At 38.5% G+C, this 20437-nt stretch overlaps 1 protein-coding gene across 2 annotated transcripts; it reads left to right on the top strand.

Moving 5' to 3' along the window:
* Positions 1 to 610: 610 nt before the first annotated feature.
* On the top strand, positions 611 to 19997 carry lg7h3orf70 (linkage group 7 C3orf70 homolog). 2 transcript variants are annotated; one of them, XR_007185821.1, is made up of 3 exons: positions 611 to 1120; positions 16464 to 19266; positions 19391 to 19997. XR_007185821.1 is itself a non-coding variant. In XM_048197109.1 (2 exons), the coding sequence occupies exons 1-2, from the start codon at positions 946 to 948 to the stop codon at positions 17099 to 17101; spliced, it is 813 nt and encodes a 270-aa protein (XP_048053066.1). In that variant the 5' UTR covers positions 611 to 945; the 3' UTR covers positions 17102 to 19997. The 2 variants fall into 2 exon arrangements, 1 of the variants encoding a protein (XP_048053066.1); XM_048197109.1 differs by having other exon boundaries at positions 16464 to 19997.
* The last annotated feature ends 440 nt before the right edge of the window (positions 19998 to 20437 follow it).

Here is a 20437-nt window from a genome sequence, read left to right as displayed (position 1 = left end):
GCCCGCAGGAGCAGGATTGGACACCCCTGTACTATATCATAGTATAGTAATAGGTATCGTATAATTCAGACTAGACCACAGGCCTACTTCATTCATTTATTCAACTTTTATTTCCAGACTCAAGGTCCATTAGAAAAGAAACATAGGCTACAATATACAAACCATTTTTAAAAAAAGACAATTTTACCAATATTTTCTCATAGATGACTGGTATCGGATCACACTTTGCCTAGGATTCGACAACAGCGCAATAATAGATGGTCAAAAAACTCTTTTTACTTTAAGGAACTTATCACCAATACTAATATTTCAAGTGCCTCAAAAGTCAAAACTTTTCGTTTTGATTATAAACTATTGGCTGCTTAAGTTCTCGCAGGAAATTATGGGTTCCATTTTTTAAGTTCTTCTGAAAACTCAAGGGTCTGAGGAACTCTAAAATTTAGAGTCTAAATGGTAGCTTGACGACTGTTTTATAGATAATCGTGATTATTTCACATACAGTCAAGACGAGGAAATGCGCGCATGAATTCATAACATACACAGAGAGAGAGAGAGAGAGAGAGAGAGAGAGAGAGAGAGAGAGAGAGAGAGAGAGAGAGAGAGAGAGAAAGAGAGAGATGTAGTAAGAGGCGGGGATCAACGGCGCAGGAGCGAAACGGAAAATCCGTCTTCGACAATAAGCATCAGTCTCCGTGCCGATCTGAAGCTGTTTATACGGACACGTCGATCTTATATGCAACATTATTTTTAAAAAAAAGGGGAATCGAGCGGAAACAAGATGTTTTTGGATAAGAGTTAGAAGTGGAACTTGGGTAGCCGAAGTCTTGGGCGTATCTCCACTTTTGTTCATTTATTTTCGAACTGAAAACAGGCGACGCTGAGCGCATCTGATCTTCTCCGAGCGCACGGTGCTGATGAGGGTTTTGTCGGTGTGATTCGTGCGCGATGGCCGCTTCGGGCGGACAGAAGAGTGAGAAGTTAGATGAAGCTCAGGCTCTAGCCAGGAGTTGCGCAGGGCGACCGGACTTTCTGCCCTGCGATGGACTATCCATCTGCGCCACACACAGCCACGGGAAGTGTTTCAAGCTGCACTGGTGCTGTCATCTGGGTTGGTGCCACTGTAAGTACACGCATCCAGCATCGTTGAGACGTGGATAGATAGGTACTATCAGTTGCTCAGAAAAAACAGTAGGCTTATCCACTGGATGATCCGATCGAAATGCCTCAAGACTTAAAACTATCACCCACAAAGAGGAGTTTAATAGGTCAGCGCTCAGTTTGGCAAGTAGGCTATAAAAGAGGTTATGTTGAAAAATGTTTTAGTGTAAATGACAAATCGCAAGCTTTCTAAACATAATATCTCCCCGTTCACAGCACCTCTGGTTTGCAATAAAACAAAGCTTTCCTGCACAGTCTCAGGGAAATTCTTTTGTTCCCATTTCCCTTCAGAGTTCACGAACGCTGACGTCAGATAAGAGTTTCTTTAGTTCATTTTTAAGGGTTAGGCCTACGACTGAAGGTCTTCCAGCTGTTATAACTATATTCTGTCAAATGTTCTAAATAGGCTATGCACTATAAAAATAAAGGTTCTTCATATGGCATTGATGGTTCCGTGAAGAACCTTTAACATCCGTTGAACCTTCCACAAGGTTCTTTACAGTGGAATTATTAAAATGTTTTTCACACTAAGAAAAACGAAAATTCTCCTTGGGGAACTTAAAATAGTTCTTCTATGGCGTCACTGAGTGAAAAATCCCTTTTGGAACCTTTATTATTAAGAATGTAGGCTATTGTAATTATTTGTCTTTCAGCTGTAGTTAGATGCATATAAATTATAAGACAAGCATTTGTAGCTAGTCAAAACTGTTGCGACTGGAACATTTGGTTTTAAAAATGTAGCCTTCGTTAAAATGTAAATTTACTGTAGGCCTGCTGTGAAATAATCAAAATAATCAGTAATCAACAATAATAAAAAGCATATATCTAGGTATTTCGCTAATCATACATAAAAAAGTCATTAATCTGGTAGGAACTATGTATTTTGTATTTCGGTCAAGACCGTAATGCTTATCGCATATCTCAGAGGGATGGAGAATCTTGCGTTTGTGTCACTTATGAAATATTAAACAAGTCGATAAATGATGCATAGACATCTTAGATATGACGTACAGTACCACCACTGGTTGTGAATGTGTATCTAGTTTCTGCTCTTCTAAGCAATATTTTAAAAATCGATTAAATCACTTTTACCTTTAGATAATAGAAGTAGCCTAAACGGAAATACATCGGGTCTTTATGATTTTCATGACAAAAATAAATAAATAAATAAATAAGAAAAAAAAGAGAAATATAAAAAAAAAATACCAAAATCACTGTGATTTTGCCAAGTAAGACATGTTCCTGGATCAACATATTCTGTTGATCCTGGAACAACATTCCTATCCAAAAATTTAGTCCTAACCTTTTCCCAACCCCTAAACCTAACCCTACCCATAACTTATCCCTAAAATCAGAGGGAAATGATAGTTGAATAACACTGTTGTGGAAGCACCTAACCCAGGTTGTAAGCCTAAACTTGACATAAATGGTAAACTTGTCCCTCAAATTTGATTGGTTGAATGGAATGTTGTTCCAGAATCAACAAAGATGTTGATCCAGGAACATGTTGTACTTGGTGAAATCACGTTTACCCCTACACAGCACCGCCTGCCATATTAGTAATCGACAACTTTATTTATTGTTAGACATCAATTTCTGGAGATTAACCATGATCAGATGCACATTATACTACCATTTGAGGGAGCTGTTTCTTTCTTTCTTTCTTTCTTTCTTTCTTTCTTTCTTTCTTTCTTTCTTTCTTTCTTTCTTTCTTTCTTTCTCTATTTTTTATACCGAGGTCTTCACATACAGTAGGCCTACTCACATACAATTTCATTGTCCAGCTCTGAACTGCTTAATGTGGAATACAGTATAAGGCATTATACATTTTCAGTAACTTGACTTACAGCTAATTCAAAGAGACACCTGGATCTTTCTCAAAATACGATGACAAACCTGTTCCTTGAGATTTCAGCCATGAAAAAGAAATCAAGAATTCAAATTCAAGAAATCAATATCATTATATAACCCTACTATCATTATATAACCTAACATTGTTTTAAATAGTATGCAATGGTTTGATTCTAATGTTTTGCACATTTGTTTAAAAGAAAAAAACAATAATTTGCAAGGTGCCCGAAAATCCCTTTGTCGCCTTCATCTGGAATAATTGACATTTCAATGACATTTACAGATATTAAATAAATTTATTGCTCATTTTTTCCAGCAGTGCAAGGTCTAGCAAGTTATATTGTTTAATGTATGTATGACATTTTGTGTAATTTGTTTTATTTACAAAATATTTAATGGTATAATATATTGATTTAATTTCAGTCAGACATTCTTAAAGCAATATTTTATTAAAATTTGTCACTGGTTATAGAGATGTTACAACACTTGCTTAATTCATGAAATAAAGCCATAATAATGAGACCAAAACTCAAAGCAAAACTTCACCAGACGGTCAAGATTTTTGAGAAAGATCCACTACAGTATCTAAAGAAGACTCATAGGGACTTTACAACTGAAGTGAAACTTGCTAAGATTGTACTCTGGCATGACTATAATGAATGTGCATTATAGAGGAAGGCAATAGAGTAGTACAGCTGAGCACCGGGATGTCTTTATAAGGCAGTGATAGGATCAGGCCATTTCTGGTGTCAGGGGTGTCTGATAAAAATGGCAGTCATTGTGAGGCAAACAAATGTCATGTGACTGTGAAGGAGGGTGCAGATTCTTTAGATTCCTTCAACCTCTCTGTGAAATAATTATCTCCAAATGTGTGTGTGTGTGTGTGTGTGTATGTCTGTCTGTAAGAGAGAGGGAGAGAAAGAAAGAGGAAAAATCAGTGTGAGCTTTTTTAACACTTAGTGAAAATTCGTATTCTTCTGGGCAATTGAGGTTGCTAAGTTTTTGTGGGTTCCGATGTGCAGTTGCATCAGAACAGTGTTTCTGCCAACAGACTGTCTGATTCTTAAGTCTCGCTTCCTGTTTAAGATTGACACAACATCATTCTGACTAATTATGAAAGAGAGGTTCTGTGAAGCCAGTGTCCACAGTCAAGCAAAACCATTCTTGGCTAAACTGCGTGTTTGAGTCAAACCTCACATCTTGACTTCACTAACTCCTTCCTAGTTTTAAAACCGAGGGAGGAGAACTGTCAAAAATCGTATGTACCTGACTTAGTTTTTTCGATTAGCTACGTAAACGCTTTAGGTATCTGTGTCTTGGAGCTCTGAAATAAATACATTCAACAGTTTTGCTTCTTTTCTGACTGACAAGTTGAAAAGGAAATTAATCAGGATATGACAGGAAGTTCACATAGCTCTGTCATAGGTCAAGCGCTAGACTGGCCTTGTTGCTAAGTTGGCCTTTTTTATCTCAGCTTTAAAAGGTCAGCACAATTTATTCCAAGCTTTAAGGTCTCAGCTTTGGTTTTGCTTTTTTAAAGTTCAACCTTTCTCTTTCAGAAAAAAAATGATAGTGGTCAAGTCTTTGAGCTTTTAGCCTCACTTAATATAAAATGACAAAGTACAACATCAGTCTCACCCACCATTCAAAACTAAATTGAGAATGCCAGTTAAATTGCGATTAAATTCCTGAATTTGAATTGATGCACCAACAGGAGAAATGCAGTTTAAAGGGTTAGTTGACCCAAAAATTAAAATTGTGTCATTAATTACTCACCCTCATGTCGTTCCAAACCTGTAAGACTTTCGTTCATCTTCAGAACACAAATTAAGATATTTTTGATGAAATCTGAGAGCTTTCTGTCCCTCCATAGGCAGCCTTCACAACTGACACTTTGACTCTTTAAAAATTTCATAAAGAGATCAGAAAACTTTGCCTGGAAAATCCAGCCTCACCACTGTACCAGCGGATGAGTCTGGTCGGCCATTGAATCAATTCGATTTCTAGGGCGGAGCAAATCCGAGCAAACAGGAAGCGGAGTAAACCATTCAGAGAAGGGCGTATATGACGTTAGCAAAGCGACAAGAGAGTCAACAGTGAAAGGTAAATAATTAATGTGTTTTTGGTCATTTAAAACTGAATTCACGGCTGAATAGAACAAACTCTCGGGTCTCCCGTGCGCAATCTTTGTTGATATTGAAGGGACTTTCGCCCGAACTAGAGTGACGCTGTTTGCGTCACTGAAATAAACGAATCTGATTGCACGGTACAGTTTGGAGTTGACTTGAGGCGCGACAGAGAGTAGTAGTAGTAGAAGATATATCATTCTGGACTTGCCAGGCAACAGAAAACTACTCCATATGAATTGAGTGGTTTAGTCCAAATTTTCTGAAGAGACTCGATCGTTTCATATCATGAACAGATTGAATTTAGGCTTTTATTCACATATAAACATTCATTCATCAACTCACATATCAGTTGTGGTAAACAGAAGCTCAAGCATGTTTGCTTGGTGTGCGAGAACCAATGAGGTTCATTCTCGTGTTACGCAGCACATTTGAGCTTCCGCAAGAGGTTTGTTCTCGCGCATCAAGCAGGTTCAGTTAAGCTTTTGTTTATGTTCGCTGATGAATGTTTATATGTGAGTAAAAGCCTAAATTAAACCTTTTCATCGTATAAAGCGATCGAGCCTCTTCAGAAAATTTGGACTAAACCTCTCAATTCATATGGATTAGTTTTACAATCTCTTTATGAATCTGTGGAGGGACAGAAAGCTCTTAGTTTTCATCAAAAAAATCTTCATTTGTGTTCCGAAGATGAACGAAAGTCTTACGGGTTTGGAACGACATGAGGGTGAGTAATTAATGACAGAATTTTCATTTTTGGGTCAACTAACCCTTTAAATGTAAGGAAATAGAATTAAGAGGGATTCAAATGTAAAGAGATAAATATGCTGAAAAAAAGAAGAATGTGTAATTTTGTGCTGCCATTCCAATTCAACATCCTGTAGGGTGTGGCCATTACAGGAATGATTGCATTAGTGGCAAAGCTAAGTCCCAGACACACCCACACAGCATAACTGTAAAGTTCAGTTGTCACAGTAATTAAGCCATTATCTGTTCTCATTAGAGGGAGGATGTTTATGTTTGCAACACTATGAGCATTATGTAAACATGCTAAATAATAATTTGATACTTCGTGCAGTGCAGCGCAGGCTCTCAGGCGGAACCAGTGCTGTTTAAAATGGAACGACAAGGATCCTCCCGGGAGCTTGACTGACATTTGTCCTACTTGTGAGCTGAATTGCATGAGTTGTGTCTTCGTTCATGACCCAACAAAGTTAATACCAGTATTATACAGAAACTCTGTCAGGTGCTCAGCTAAAAAACACTGATTAGGTCAGTTTAATGATAATTAGAAGACACAGTGAGACATCAGGAGAAAGGTATTAATTCTTTGCATGATGAGGGATAGTGTGCAATCAGCTGGCCATTATCCCAAAATAAACCGCAGGCATCAGGTCTTAAGAGGGTATATTTCGTGATAATGGCCGTCTGAATATTTCATTTTTGCTACTTGCAAACTGAATAATGAATGAATAAATAAATAAATAAACAAACAAATACATGGACATGAACTACTGATTTAAGTTTAAAAAAAAATTTATGAGAAAAGAAAAAGACCACAGGAAAGACTATAGGAGACATGAAAATGCAGTCCTACAGTATAGAAGATACCAGGAACAAATTTCTTATACAGATTTTATACATTTTACATTTCATTGTACAAAAATATATTTGATTTCAGAATACAGATATTGACCCATCAGAATTCTGTAGTCACGTACTGTAATACATTCTGTATATTTAAACAGATATTCTGTGTATTAGCAAAATTCAGGAGAAATATATTTAATGCTGTAGAGACCTTAAAAAAAATCAGCTATGCAAAAACTGATCCCAAGATACTGTACAATACCACTGTCTGTTAGTCTCACATGGTGACAAGAAGTCATTGTACAGTATAAAGCCCAGAGGCAGTTAGAAATGTATTTTTACACACTTGCAGGAGTGAATAACTGAATACAGATTGGCTTTGTCCTTTGAGATAAATCTTTTAGAGGAGTTCTCTGCAAACCCTGGGGAATTCTGATGTTTTCTGCTCTCGTATTCCCCTTTTTCTGTCTTTTATTTGTCTTTGCTATTTGGGTGCATCATGTAAACACAGCAGGCGTTGTTATTGTTTACCTCCCTAAAGGTTTAGCAGAAAGATATGCCGTTCGGGGACTTCAAAACATATAGGATGCTTTTATAAGTTCACTGAATCAGCTGTGTGTGGTTAGATTTTTAGTGGAATTTTATTTCTGTTTGTTAAAATTGTTGTTTTGCAGCCACCAGATGTCTCTGAGATTTAATATGAATGACATCCCTCCAAAGTGCAAAAAACATAATGATATGCTTCAGTCCAGAGGCCCTAGTATGTTGGTGTTCTGGGCGTTGCAGTGCTTTTCTGCAGTTGTCAAGCTCTGATGAAAAAGAAGGTGAGAGTGCTAAGTTTCTCTCAGTGGGCTGTAGGGCAGGCCATAGCACATCAGTACTGTGAGTTAGCCTTGTTTAATGACAGTAATAATATGTCATCTTTCTCTGGATGGATGGATGAGTTTAGGTGTCATGCACTGGGGTCCTCCCAGCCAACTATTGAGAGCATTGCTGTTAGTTGAAATAATGCTGAAATGAAGTATAACATAAATATTAATTGAAAAACCAAACATATAAAAATGAAAGCTAATATTAATAAAACTACTGTATAATAAAAGTAAAATAGAAAAGCACTTGAATGGATAAAGTGTAAGGCCTTTCAATAGGGGCTACAGAACCTTCAGCACATACAGTACATACCCCTTTTCCACCCACACAGTTACAGTCTTCCCACAGTTACAATTCCCAGCCTTTGTCTGTTCTCGAACCGTTCCGCGCATTTCCACTACAGAAAATGGGGTTCCAGGCCAGAAAGATCAGTTCAGTTCCGGCCCTCAAAACTTGTTGGTCGCGAACGGAGCTGGGGATTTGGGGGCAGAGAAATACTGGTGCCATCTCGTTGAACAATGTAATAACGTTGCACTACATTGCTCTTTACATCTAAATAAAACTCGAGGGAGACTGTGCGCGAGGGAGACCCAGTGTGCGAGTGAATAAACGGTTTCAGTTCATCTCCGAAAAGGACAGATGAGAGTAGAATCACTCCTGTACTGTGAACATCAAAACAGAAGTACTGAAATTTTAAAAATGTGAGGCTTTGAGCTGGTTCGTAAACACCTCTAATTGGCCTTTGTGTTCACACACTCATCAGATATAGAGGGTATGCATTGACGTCACTTTCCCGCCGGAACAGCTGAACTGAGTGGCAAAAGAGCCTGCTGTATGACTGGATTTAAAAAGGGAAACTGTGAAAACACGAGTAAAACAAATGATTGATAGTGTTCCTTACAACTTTTCAAAGAACCCTAATCCATGGATATTGACATGCAGCCAGAAATCGTGTTTCTTGACATTTATATGTGCCTGATTTCGACGCCGGGGAAACACATAAAGCAAATCTGCCTGTGAACGCGTTATATAAATATAATATAGGTAGCCTAGGTCTAAATCCAAGTGATCACTTATAGCAATGTTATATTTATCGTCACATCGTCCAGCCCTAAAACTTGTATAGTTTTTGTCAGTGTTTAACCCTCAAATGCATGACTGTTTCGCCAATCATTCTTACATATTCGGGTATTTATCGACCCGGATCTATATCTAACACTGAAGGATCTCTACCTGTCGCGATAATATACAACTCCTCTGATATAAGAGTAACAATTACAGAAGAATAAAATAAAGCATATTTTGTTACCTTTTGGAGCTTGAAAGGGCTCCGTTTGAGCAGATGTTTTATGCCATCATCACTGTCCTTGTCAGAGCTCATTTCCCAGTAAATTCAGCAAATAATAGGCTAGTTTTATGTTTGAGGTCACGAATATGAGCCCATTCGCGATCTCAAACGTATTCTCAAAACTATATAATTTTCAACATCTTCAGAATCAATATTTCGATCACTAACAGCTTCACCAGATCAATCAAATAACAGTTACAGTCATATTTCATTGCGTTCAGTACTTGCTCTGCAGTAAATCGCTAAATCATTTCATGTTTTTCTTATTATTTCGTTTTCTGTCTAAATGAGTCATCACCTCAGCATTGTGTATCCGACATTGCCACCTTGTGGAATAAAGGTGAATTGCACTTATTCCGTCATCTAAGATTCAATTATTGTTGTGCAGAAAAAATATACGTACACTCATACACACCTCGGGTCGTTAGCGACCCTATACAATTTTTACAAAAAATGAATACAAAAATAGGCATTCTTTTATAATTTTATGATTTTTTTCTTGTTATATTCTTTATAATGAATTGATTGAGGAATACCAAGAAGGTTGATGTCTAACTTTAAAAAATGGATGAGGAGGAGGGTAGTGAATGAAGTCCTGATATAAAAAGACCCGAGGTATGCATTTAAGGGTTAAAAACACCCAATTATGCAGAATATAAGATGGTAAATGTTTAATTGATGAGTTGATATAACAATACAATATATAGGATAGTATTTTACCCCAAAATTCAACATTTTGACACAAAATAACTGCTAATCCACGTTTCTCTGCCTGGAGTTCAGTTGTTTCTGTGAATTGCAGCAATCCATTTTCTTCTCTTTTCTGTAGCTTGCAGCAGCCTGTATACCTCAGATTTTTGTCAAATCGATTTGTACAGTCAAAGCTCTTTCCCGTTTTGAATGTGTTTTGTGTGTCTTTCGCAGCATTCATGCTGAAAACCAATGCTGCCACTCAGTGGGCGTAACCGCAGTCATAACGGCCGGTGGTGACGTCACGTGCATACCCTCTATATCTGTGATTGGGTACAATGATCAACGCATGGAGCGTTTGAAAGCACACAGAAGTGTTTGGATTTGAAAGCAGGAGCATTTGAAAGCAGGCATCTATCAGCGGACTGGTCCGCTGATAGACGCCTGCTTTCAAACGCTCCCGTCCCGCGTGTATCTGTATAAGTGCTTGGTGAAGAGCATCATTGATGTCTATTTACAACATGTTTTTGAAGCGTTGATCATTGTAGCCAATCACAGACATGTCTGATGAGCGCGTGAACACAATTTCCAATCAACAGCGCTCAAAGCATCACATTTTGAAAATTTCAGTACAATTTCAGTATCGCGGTTGGTACTTTTGACAATGTTTGACTGGTTATAGGCAGGTAAACAACACATAGTAGAGTTACGCCACTGTTTGCTCCTCAAGTCTGTGGAAACACGCGTCCGGTTCACGACAGTCTCCAGTCCGCCTGGCCGAGAACAGGCTCTGGCTCCAGAACATGAACCATTCTGGTGGAAAAGGGGTAACAGTGTAAGCTGATTACTAGGGGCCTCAGGCCCCTTAGCACATTGTACTCTAGCCAGTTCCCAAGGCCCTCAGCACTTAACAGTGAAAGTTATTACTAGAGTTCCTAGGGTCATCAGCCTATATATAGTGTAAGATCATCACTAGGGGCCCCAGGCCCCTCAGCACATACGGTGTAAGCTGTAAGTTAACCACTAGGACCCCTTTAAAGTATTTCACAATAATTTTTGGATAGACTCAATGTAACATCTTATAAGCACGGCATGAGATGATGCTGTTCTTGAAGCCAGCCTGGACTGGCTAGTAAACCTATCAAACACACAGACAGAGAGGGAGAGTTCTACCTGAGTTGAGCTGAGGCCTAAGCGTGAACATGGCCTTGCCTGTCTAATCCTGATGAATGATTCACACTAAGGGATTTTCAAGGCCTTCATCATCAGTCTTCATTCAGCCCACCTTCGCACTTCTATGAGACCAGTCCAATGTGTAATTACAGACGATCAGGACAGAGAGATATGTAGGAGTGTAGGACTCATCTCCTCTCATCTGTGACTTCACTTTTCTAATTAGGGTTCTCTCTCAACCTTTTATCAAAATGTGTATTTCACACAGTCTGAAAAGGCAGCTACACTCACCAGGTTGTTCGTGACAGTCTGTGCTATATTTTTTGTAAATGCGCCTCCAGACTTTTGTCTTTGTGATAGCAGCTACTCACCATTTAAATGAAGTATACACTGCAGAGAGAGAGAGAGAGAGAGAGAGAGAGAGTAGAGCTATTACAGTGAAAAGAGTTTTAAGTGTGTACATCCAGACAGAACATTATTTTATCACTGTTATGGCTTTCCAATATGTTTTTTTTCTTTTTCTGGGGAACACAAAAATAGGATATTTTAAGAATCATTGCACAACTTTTTTTCGTACAATGGCAGTTCATGGGGACCATGTCTGTTCACAGCAGAATTTACTCACCCTTATTCCAAATCTGTATACATTTCCTTTCTCTGTGGAACAAAAAGTAAGGTATTTTGATTGTTGGGGTCCTAGTAGAGGTCCTACTTTTTGTTTGTGTGAAAAGTAATACTTTAGCACTATACACTGAATCTTTAAAACCTGTTGAGAAAGACCACCATAATTGGTCATCGACCTTACCTTTGTTCTGTTTTTAACTAGCTTAACTACCTTAACCAGAAAGACTTCCTTAATGAAACATCAAAATCATTATGTTGTTTGATCAGCTTCACCAACTAAGTTTTGCCGGTGATTAACCAACAATATCAGCACAAAATAAGAATAAAAGCACATATAAGCACATATAAGAATACAGTAATTACAATAAAAACATACTCTAAAATATTGTAGACACTAGAGTCAAGTTAAGTCAAGTCACCTTTATTTATATAGCGCTTTTTACAATGCAAATTGTGTCAAAGCAACTTTACAGTGATAACTGGTATATAATTTTGGCTGCACAGCAGCTCTTAAAGAATAGTGTCAATGCAGGCAGATCAAAGCACTGTTGAATATCAAATGTCAAGTTAAATGTCAAGTGTCCCCAACTAAGTGCAAACAGGTGGCAAATAGGTGTTAAAATGAAGAAATCAGGCTTAGTCGGGGGGCCAGTTCTCCTCTGGTGAACAGTTGTTACGATACAGGTTGCTATCGTAAGTCCAGACACTAGACAGACAAAAGTTCACGTTATTGGTTTGCAATTAATAGGTAGTTCACCTAATGCATGAACAATGTTTAGAAGTTGCTGATTTGCATTATATAATTTTATTTCAAAAGTAACTGCGACTCGACTGAATCAGATTGAAGTTTATAGTCTGAAGTTTTCATTTCTGATAGCTCAGACTGCATGTGTGTAAAACAGGATATGGCAAGTCCTGGTCACATCCGCCCATAAACCCTGATTGTACATCAGGCTTTGTTTTCACAATATTTGTATGGCCAAAAGAAATCGAAGCCAAAAAGACGAACGGTCATTAGTTCTTATCTGTAGACATGCACATTTTGTGGTACACAGTCAGCAGAAGTTTTTAAAGTCGACTTTTACTGATTCTTCACTGATAAAACTCAATGCAATACTTGCTGGATCACTCAAATCCCACTTATTTATACATACCAAGTATAAAATCTCCAAAAGTGTTGTATCCAGTTTCATTAGCTTTCATCATTTCATCAAGTATAAATGAAACATGAGGATGGATACTGGTAACCGCAGCTCTGAATCTTTCTATGGAAGTGTAAATGGTTCAATTAGGTACAGTGCTCCCCTCCTAGCACTTAGCACAGGCTGCTAACCCATCCGTGGACTTACGGTCAATGATTTGTAATGGTGTAATGATTTTTAACATACTGTAATATATAGTTGCATCAGGCTTTAGTAATACATTGTTATCTGTCATGTGCAGAATGACCCAAATACTGAGCTGATTTAGCAGGATAGTTATGACTAGTAATGAGTAGCGTCAAACGATTTGCTTGTCTAACAAGCAATTTGCGTTGCCAACAGATTGCCAAAAAAGGTTAAAAACTAAATTAACAAAAAAAAAAAAAAATCTCAATAAAGTTTTACATATTTCCATATTCATTAGCAAACTTTAATCAGCTGCAAAATTGTGCTGTGTTCAATAAACATGTCTTTCCTGTTAACCCTTTAACACGTACGATCACACCAGTGTGATCAGTCTTGGCTGGTCTAGCATTACACACAACCGATGTCGATCTGACATCTCATCATAGAAATTACCTACCTAAAAAAAATTGATTAGACAAAATACAGTATAGACACTCACTTTTTATAATACACAGGTTTTTCCTTTCAAGGGCAGTAGGAATGTTTTTGCTCCCTTTGTACCTAAGAAAGTCTTTCTTTATTAGAAGCTTAATTTGAAAAGACAGTCGTGATGGTTACAATTACAGTGGCTGAAGGATACTTGTTCTCAACAGGATGTTGATGTGATTATTACGAGAGACAGAGTTTTTGTACAGGCCTCAAGGCATCTATCATTGCACATTTCACACTTGACTGCAAAAACTGTTATTTCAGATCCATAGTGATGTGGAGGCAATTGTTATGTAGATACATTCATCCTTCTTCAAATTCTGTAGCTTGGCAGTTGAAAAAGTGAAAGAAGTACAATCACAAAAAAATGGCAATGACTGTACTGAATGGTGGGATTAGAGGTATTGGCTCTTTTGACTGGTTAACTGGGACAAGCCTTTTTTACTTTCCATTTTAGTTATTTATTTATTTTTTATTTGTTTTGAAATATCAGTGAGGTAGGCCTGCTCTGTCTTATTTTCTCCCTCCGAAGCAGATTAGCATTCATCCCACCACAGCCAACATGACAAATCTGGGCATATAGACAGCTTATTTAAGTGGATCCCCTGTGTCAAATGCTTTGAATGAAATTGATGTCATGATCTGTTCATATGATTCCGATTCATTCAAGTTCCCTGTACATTTTTTTATTGTCCTATTAAACTTTAGACACAATTTTTTTTTTTGAAACAATTTATTTGTGGTATATTTGCCTTTATTGTATAGGACAGTAGAGACTTGACAGGAAGCAATGTGGGAAAGAGAGAGCAGAATTGGAAAGTACCTCGAGCCAGGACTCAGACTCAGGTTGCCCGAAGCACAAACACGCCATGTGTCAGTACACTGCCCACAAGGCTACTGGCTTCAACAACACACTCTTTATTATATACTGAATATACTATACAACCCCTCTCAGTCCTTGTCCTCATAATTTGCAAAATAAGACCTGCATTTAGGCTGACTTCATTTAAAGCAGACCTAGCACTGAGAGACTGAAAGAAGAAGCATTGCAGAGGAATGGCAAACATAATGAAAAATTCAGTGTTTATCTAATCTTCAGATTCCCATTGCCTTCCAATCACATTACAAGTTGGGTGTGAAGACAGACAGACAGAAAGACATAAAGAAATGTGTTTTTCAGAAAAGTAGTTTGTTTGGCAAAGCAGAATATTTTACATTAATCTGCAACTGATGTCTGTAATAAGAACTCATTCTATGTCAGCCAATGATGTTGGAAATTTTAGGTGTTTTCAGTTTCAAAGTGAAATGTCCAGTGAGTGGCGCTAAAAGCGTGTTTAGTTTTTTTCGGAACAGATGAACTTGTATATTGCATTGATTTATTACGTTGGTGTTTGTACGTATCACCGCAGTTCTGAAATTGAAATGAGTGGCGCTAAAAGCTTAATGCTCCATCACGTTTAATATCGTACACCTACACTAAACCCTAAACCTACCCGATAGTGTTAGCAAAAGCAAATGTGACATAAAAACGTAATCGTAACCATGGCATTTTAGCTCGTTTTTGAACTCTTGTCTTTGAGCTCTTTTATCGTGACTAGTCTTTCACAGGATTCGTACCCAAGCTCTTTGCTTAGCAAGTACAATTCTGTACCAGCCCAGACAGCAACATAGCATGGCCCAGATCCGGCCCACATCTGGTTCATGTGAATTACACGCGGACCAGATGTGAGTCGGATCTGGGCCGACACTATGTTGCTGTCAGGGAGCTGAGCTACCGAGCAAGCTTGTTACGTCAGTAAAACTGAACACATGGAGCTGGGTATGCAAACTCCAAAATATATTCGTTTACAAATCATGCACTATGGTAAAAAGTGTTTTGAGGTCATAACATTATTGTGCAAGGAGCCACATGAAAACAAGTCTTTATTCATCCATAATCTGGCCCTGTAATGATAATTGTGTGTGAAAACGATTAAAAGTGCTTGCTGTTTTACTGCCTCTAGTGTTCATTTCTGTTAGAAACTGCAGTGATATGTACATATTGGTATGTACTTTGCGTTTTGCAAAAATGTTGACAAAGGTACGTTTTTCCGTTTAAAATGAATGGTAAATCTAGAAGGTGCAAAAATAGCGGGACAGAGCAGATAAAAGCTTGTTATGCTACAGAAATGCTGTTTCAAACCAGATATCTGAGATACCACACATCTTTGTTTCACCTCTAAATAAGAGCAGAGATTTGGATTAGATGGAAATGATTCTTACTCCAGCCTTACAGCCAGCTGGGCCTCAGAATGTTCCAGAGTAAAGAATCCATTCCATCTCTGTAGGGAGTTCCTTTGAAATCCTAGCCATCACACTCAAACTCCATTCACTGTATTGGGGAAATGCAGTGGAACTGCTTTTTAAAGGAGAAAAAAAAATTATAACAGAGACTGTTAAGACTGACCGCACATAAAAGCTCCAAAAACTATGGAGTTAAATGAGAAAAAAAAAAATCTGTGTTATATATACTTGCTCTTGTCACTCATGATTAAATGCTTCAAGTTCTTCTTTTTCAGATAATCTGTGATTTGTGGGTCAATGAAATAATGCTCATATTTGTTTTACAGATCTATTAAATTATCAAAATGCAATTCATTCATGCAATGACTTGAATATCTTCTGTGATTAGCTTAGGTTATGATTTCTGATTTTTATATTTTTAGGGGTCGTATTTACAAAAATGTCAAGCTGATACATTTCTTTTGGCATAACCTTGCATTCCCTTATACATGTCTGTTCTATGATCTCTAAAGTTGAGAATATGCCACATTCTATCTATGCTGCACAAGAATCAATTCTGTCCTGTGAAAGAGTAACACTTTCAGATTAGTAACCTGTGTTATACAGTACGAGTATCTAGCAGCTTATAACACCATCTATCACAGCTATCACTATCACAGCAGGCAAATCAGTATGAGCTCAAGAATATAACAACTCTCCAGTGGGATTTGAATTTAAGTTTTCAGCAAGAAAATACGTATTCTTGCCCAACCTCACTTTTCTCAAACCCACCTTTCGTCATCTATTTTTTAGTGAGTTCTCTCACATCCAGTCAAGGATATCAGTGTCTTTTTAGGGCATGTGTTGTATTCAATACATATGAATATATATTTTGAATGTTATTCATTGCTTTCGAAAGGCAAAATGTTCAATCTCCTCTTTTTCTCGTTGCAGGTAAATACGTCTACCAACCCATGACCAGTGTATGCCAGCTTCCCAGCACACCAGTTCCAGTTGCCCCCTCAGGTCACAGCCACACCATGAACCTGTCCATCTCCCTGGCTGAGCGCTTTCTCAGGACGGCTCCCAAGTTCCGGGCTCCACCCTGCCCAGAGTCTCCCAAGTTCTGCGTCATCTCTGACCTCTTTGTGGATGATTACATGGTCAAACGTATCAACGGTAAGATGTGTTATGTGCAAAGGCCGCCTCCACCTACACCAAATCCCACACACCAACCCCAAACGCCGGCATCTCAACCTGCACCCCAACGTACCAACAAGCACAGAGGGCAAGCTGGCCCAACTGTTAAACACGACCAACCAAACGAGAAGATCTCAGGCCCTAAAATGGACCACTGCTCCTCTCCCTCCAGCTCAGAAGACTCTGGAATTAATGCGTTGGGTCTGCACTACATGGAATCATGCGATGAGGACTCCTGCGTGGATGATGATGACGAGGAAGAAGAGGATGACGACCTGAGTACCGATGGGGACTCCAGTCCCGGTAGCCTCTGGGACCAGGATGAGTGCACTTTACTGTCACCGTCCAAATCAATGGTTGAGATCATTGAGAAGATTGAGACTACAGTTTGACGTGCCTGTCAGTTAATGCCACAGTTGAAATTCTTTAGTCATGGAAACACTTCCCTACACTATCCTATCTGCAGGTGCATGAGTTCAATGAGCCAGTGAAAGCACACACTCCCTGTTATGGCAATGCCATCCGAGGTTGTCCCAGAAAACCCCTCGAGAGATGAGTCATGGAGACTTCTCTCCTGTACTTACTACAACTCTCATTTTCCCTATAGTCTGTTACGCATGGTGAGGCTAATGTAGGTTACACTCAAGTAAGTGCACCGACAAACATATCGTGAGGACTCTGACCAAATGGGACTCAATACATGATAGAATATTTCATGGATGAACAGATGTATCAAAGTCGAACTCAAAAGTATGAGGCTACCCAGGGTATGTCTCTCCCTAGAGAGCTCAGCCACACTCTGTCCAATGCATAGAAGCGGAAGAGGGGATGGCTGATGCAATATGGAGAGATCTAGACTAAGACAGTTGGTGTGTGGAGAGTGCTACAAAGATAGGAGGAGAAAGAGTGAGGCAGAGAAAGAGAGGCTTTCAATGTCCTGATAGCAGGATCAGTTAGAACAGTGGCTAAATCATGCATGAGCTCAGAGAACAGTAATGAAACTTTGTGATGAAAGGCGATTGAAGCTCCGTGCTTGAGGGAATGCCCTTTCGCTCAAATTCTCTCACACACAGTAATTCCCTACAGGCTCAGCCAAGGGTACATGAGGGTTTCTTGTCTGGAACCAGACTATGTGGGAAGGACCAATCCTCCCATCCTCATACTTCTCAAGGTTTGTGGCTTCTTTGGGTATGGAATACAACTTTTTGACAATCAGTTATAGAAAAAGTAGATTCAAGATAAATTGAGAAAAAGAAAAGAAGTTTTTTCTCCCAGGAACCTCATTGTGATGGGCATTTGTTCCATTTTGTCAAGCGTCTGCACCACTTTGAAGTATGTGGTGTTACATTGACAAAGCCAAAGGTCTACTTAGGGGCTGTTCACACAAGGGACAGGGTCTTGCGTCCATCTGATAGACAGATGTTATTTGTCCTTACAGAACATCTCGCTGTTTTTTTGTTTTGTTTTTTTTTCTGCAGAAGAAATAAGTCATATTTGGCATTAAGGTCAGTAAATGATGACAGAATTTTTGGATGAACTATTCCTTCAATATGCCACATCAAGTTATGACTGTTTTAAAACAGAACAAATCTGAGGATTTAGGCAGGATATGTTTTGAGGGTTTATATTAAGAACAATGTAGAAAAAAAAATAATGTAACATTTACATTTGTGCATTTTGGAGATACTGTTTCCAAAGCTTGCATTGCATTTAAGGTATAATCTTTTTTGAGTGCATTCCAAGGGAATCAAACCCATGGCCTTGGTGTTGCTAGTGCCAGGCCTGGTCAGGAATGCTATAAACCAGTCTTCAGGTCAGTTCGGTTGCCCCTGTCTAGCTGAATTTAACGCAAGAACACACTCTGTGTGAAGCGCCCCTTAGTGTCACTGAAATCACATCTTTGAGACCTTCACTGGCTGCAACAGTTTCAGTTTTTCTTTAGGGTCTAAGAACATTTTCTTCATTCAGACTTGACATAGCATCTCCAGGTCTCATTTAATTCTTGTATTTAAGTTCATCTTCATTGTATTGAGACCAACAAATAAAACCCAAGCACAGTTATAGACTGGCCCAAAATGTAGAAGAAAAAAAGTATGTCAGGACCTGTGTGTCAAGAAGTGCTTCTTTACCCTGGTTTATTAAGCACATGAAACCATTCCAATGTGTTTGTTTTCTTTGAGGACTTGCCTTTGGTGTCAGCCATGTTGTAGACCCAATCCTGTTCCCAGAAATATACCTACACCTGCAAAGCTCAGCTCCTACCCTGATCAAACACAATTGAACCAGCTAATTAAGATCTTCAGGAGCACTTGATAATATAATATCCCCTGTTGTAGACAAAGACTACATCCGAAATTGCACACTTTCATACTATATAGTAGGTGAAAAAAGAAGTATGTCTGAATTCACAGTACTCATAAAAGAGTAAGCAAAAAGTACCCGGATGGCCTACTTCTGTAGGTGAGACTTGGTGAGATTCTGTAGTGTGCATACGATGGACACGGGAGGCCACGGGAGAGGATTTGTGAATGGCAGTGAAGTGATGCAACTGATGCTGGTAGGTCAAGTGATAATGACAATGTAGTAGGTCTGGATTACATTCATACTATTAGAACATACTTTTTTAGTGGTTGTGATGTAATTACTTATTCAAAATAAGTACCTCCTCAATGTGATTTCAGATGAAGCCTAAGTGTCTGATCCCACTGCTGTCACTGCTGAGGTGGAATACAGTCCTACATGAAATTTAAATAACTGCACAGAGAATTCACACATCAATGTCTTGCTCCATTATTGTTAAAGGGATTGCAACTGTGTAAACCAAAAAAGTTATGACAGTATATTTGCTAATTATGGGGCTACGCACTGAGACTGCCAAGGATGTACTTGCTGGATGAAAACCAATTGAAACTTTATTTCAAGTTATGGCTCAAAATGTGACACTAGCTTACAGTTTGCCAAACCTATGTAATATATAAGCACATATGTAACTTCACTGCCTGAACAAAATGATCAATTTTGGAGCTATGCTGAAAATCTGATGGAAACCGATCATCACTGAAGGACCACAATCCATAGATGGTGCAGGTGTGATTCTCTCCTTGTTACAGAAAGAATGAATATGACTATCCCTGTTTCTGCAGTTTCATATCAGGGACTGATACTGTAGCTACAAATATATACTGTAGATACACAAATGTTTAGCAAATATACCCATTTTCTCCTTTTTTTCTTCAATTATTGTTAACTCACCACTTATTTTTTCTTATAAAGAAATATTGAAAATAAGAAATGTTTCTGTCTTTCTTTCTGAAAATATGCTGATGTTAGTGGATCTCAGAAACTACCAGATCTTTAAGCATGCTTCCAAACTTCTAGCACAAGTGTTAATGTATTTTTACAGAAAAGTTTTTGTGTGATTCTCGAGCTGTTAAAGGCTAACTGCATTGGCCTTTTAATCCTAGATAATCCTAGAGAATTTCAAGTTCAATTTGCCACCTTCATTATCAGAAAAGAGGACATTTGGGAATCTTAGAGGAACACTTAGCAGAGAAACCTGCTTGAAGCCATTGAAGCAGAGAGACTTGGAAAACAGATGGGTATACTAAAAGGGAATGGCTCCATGGAATACAAGCCTGAAAAAATTAAGTAACAAACCACAAATCTTTCCCTGTTGCTGTGCACACTTTCATCTCTGTGAAATAACATCTGCAGAACTAGGTAGTGTA

Source organism: Megalobrama amblycephala, linkage group LG7, assembly GCF_018812025.1.
Source record: "Megalobrama amblycephala isolate DHTTF-2021 linkage group LG7, ASM1881202v1, whole genome shotgun sequence".
Lineage (NCBI taxonomy): Eukaryota > Metazoa > Chordata > Actinopteri > Cypriniformes > Xenocyprididae > Megalobrama > Megalobrama amblycephala.
This window is presented reverse-complemented; position numbering and strand designations above follow the sequence as displayed.

What these genes read in the sequence shown, in the direction of transcription:
- lg7h3orf70 (XM_048197109.1), top strand. Translation starts at nt 946, where the DNA reads ATGGCCGCTTCGGGCGGACAGAAGAGTGAGAAGTTAGATGAAGCTCAG. An exon ending in TCATCTGGGTTGGTGCCACT is followed by an intron (nt 1,121 to 16,463) that starts GTAAGTACACGC and finishes TTCTCGTTGCAG; the next exon opens with GTAAATACGTCTACCAACCC.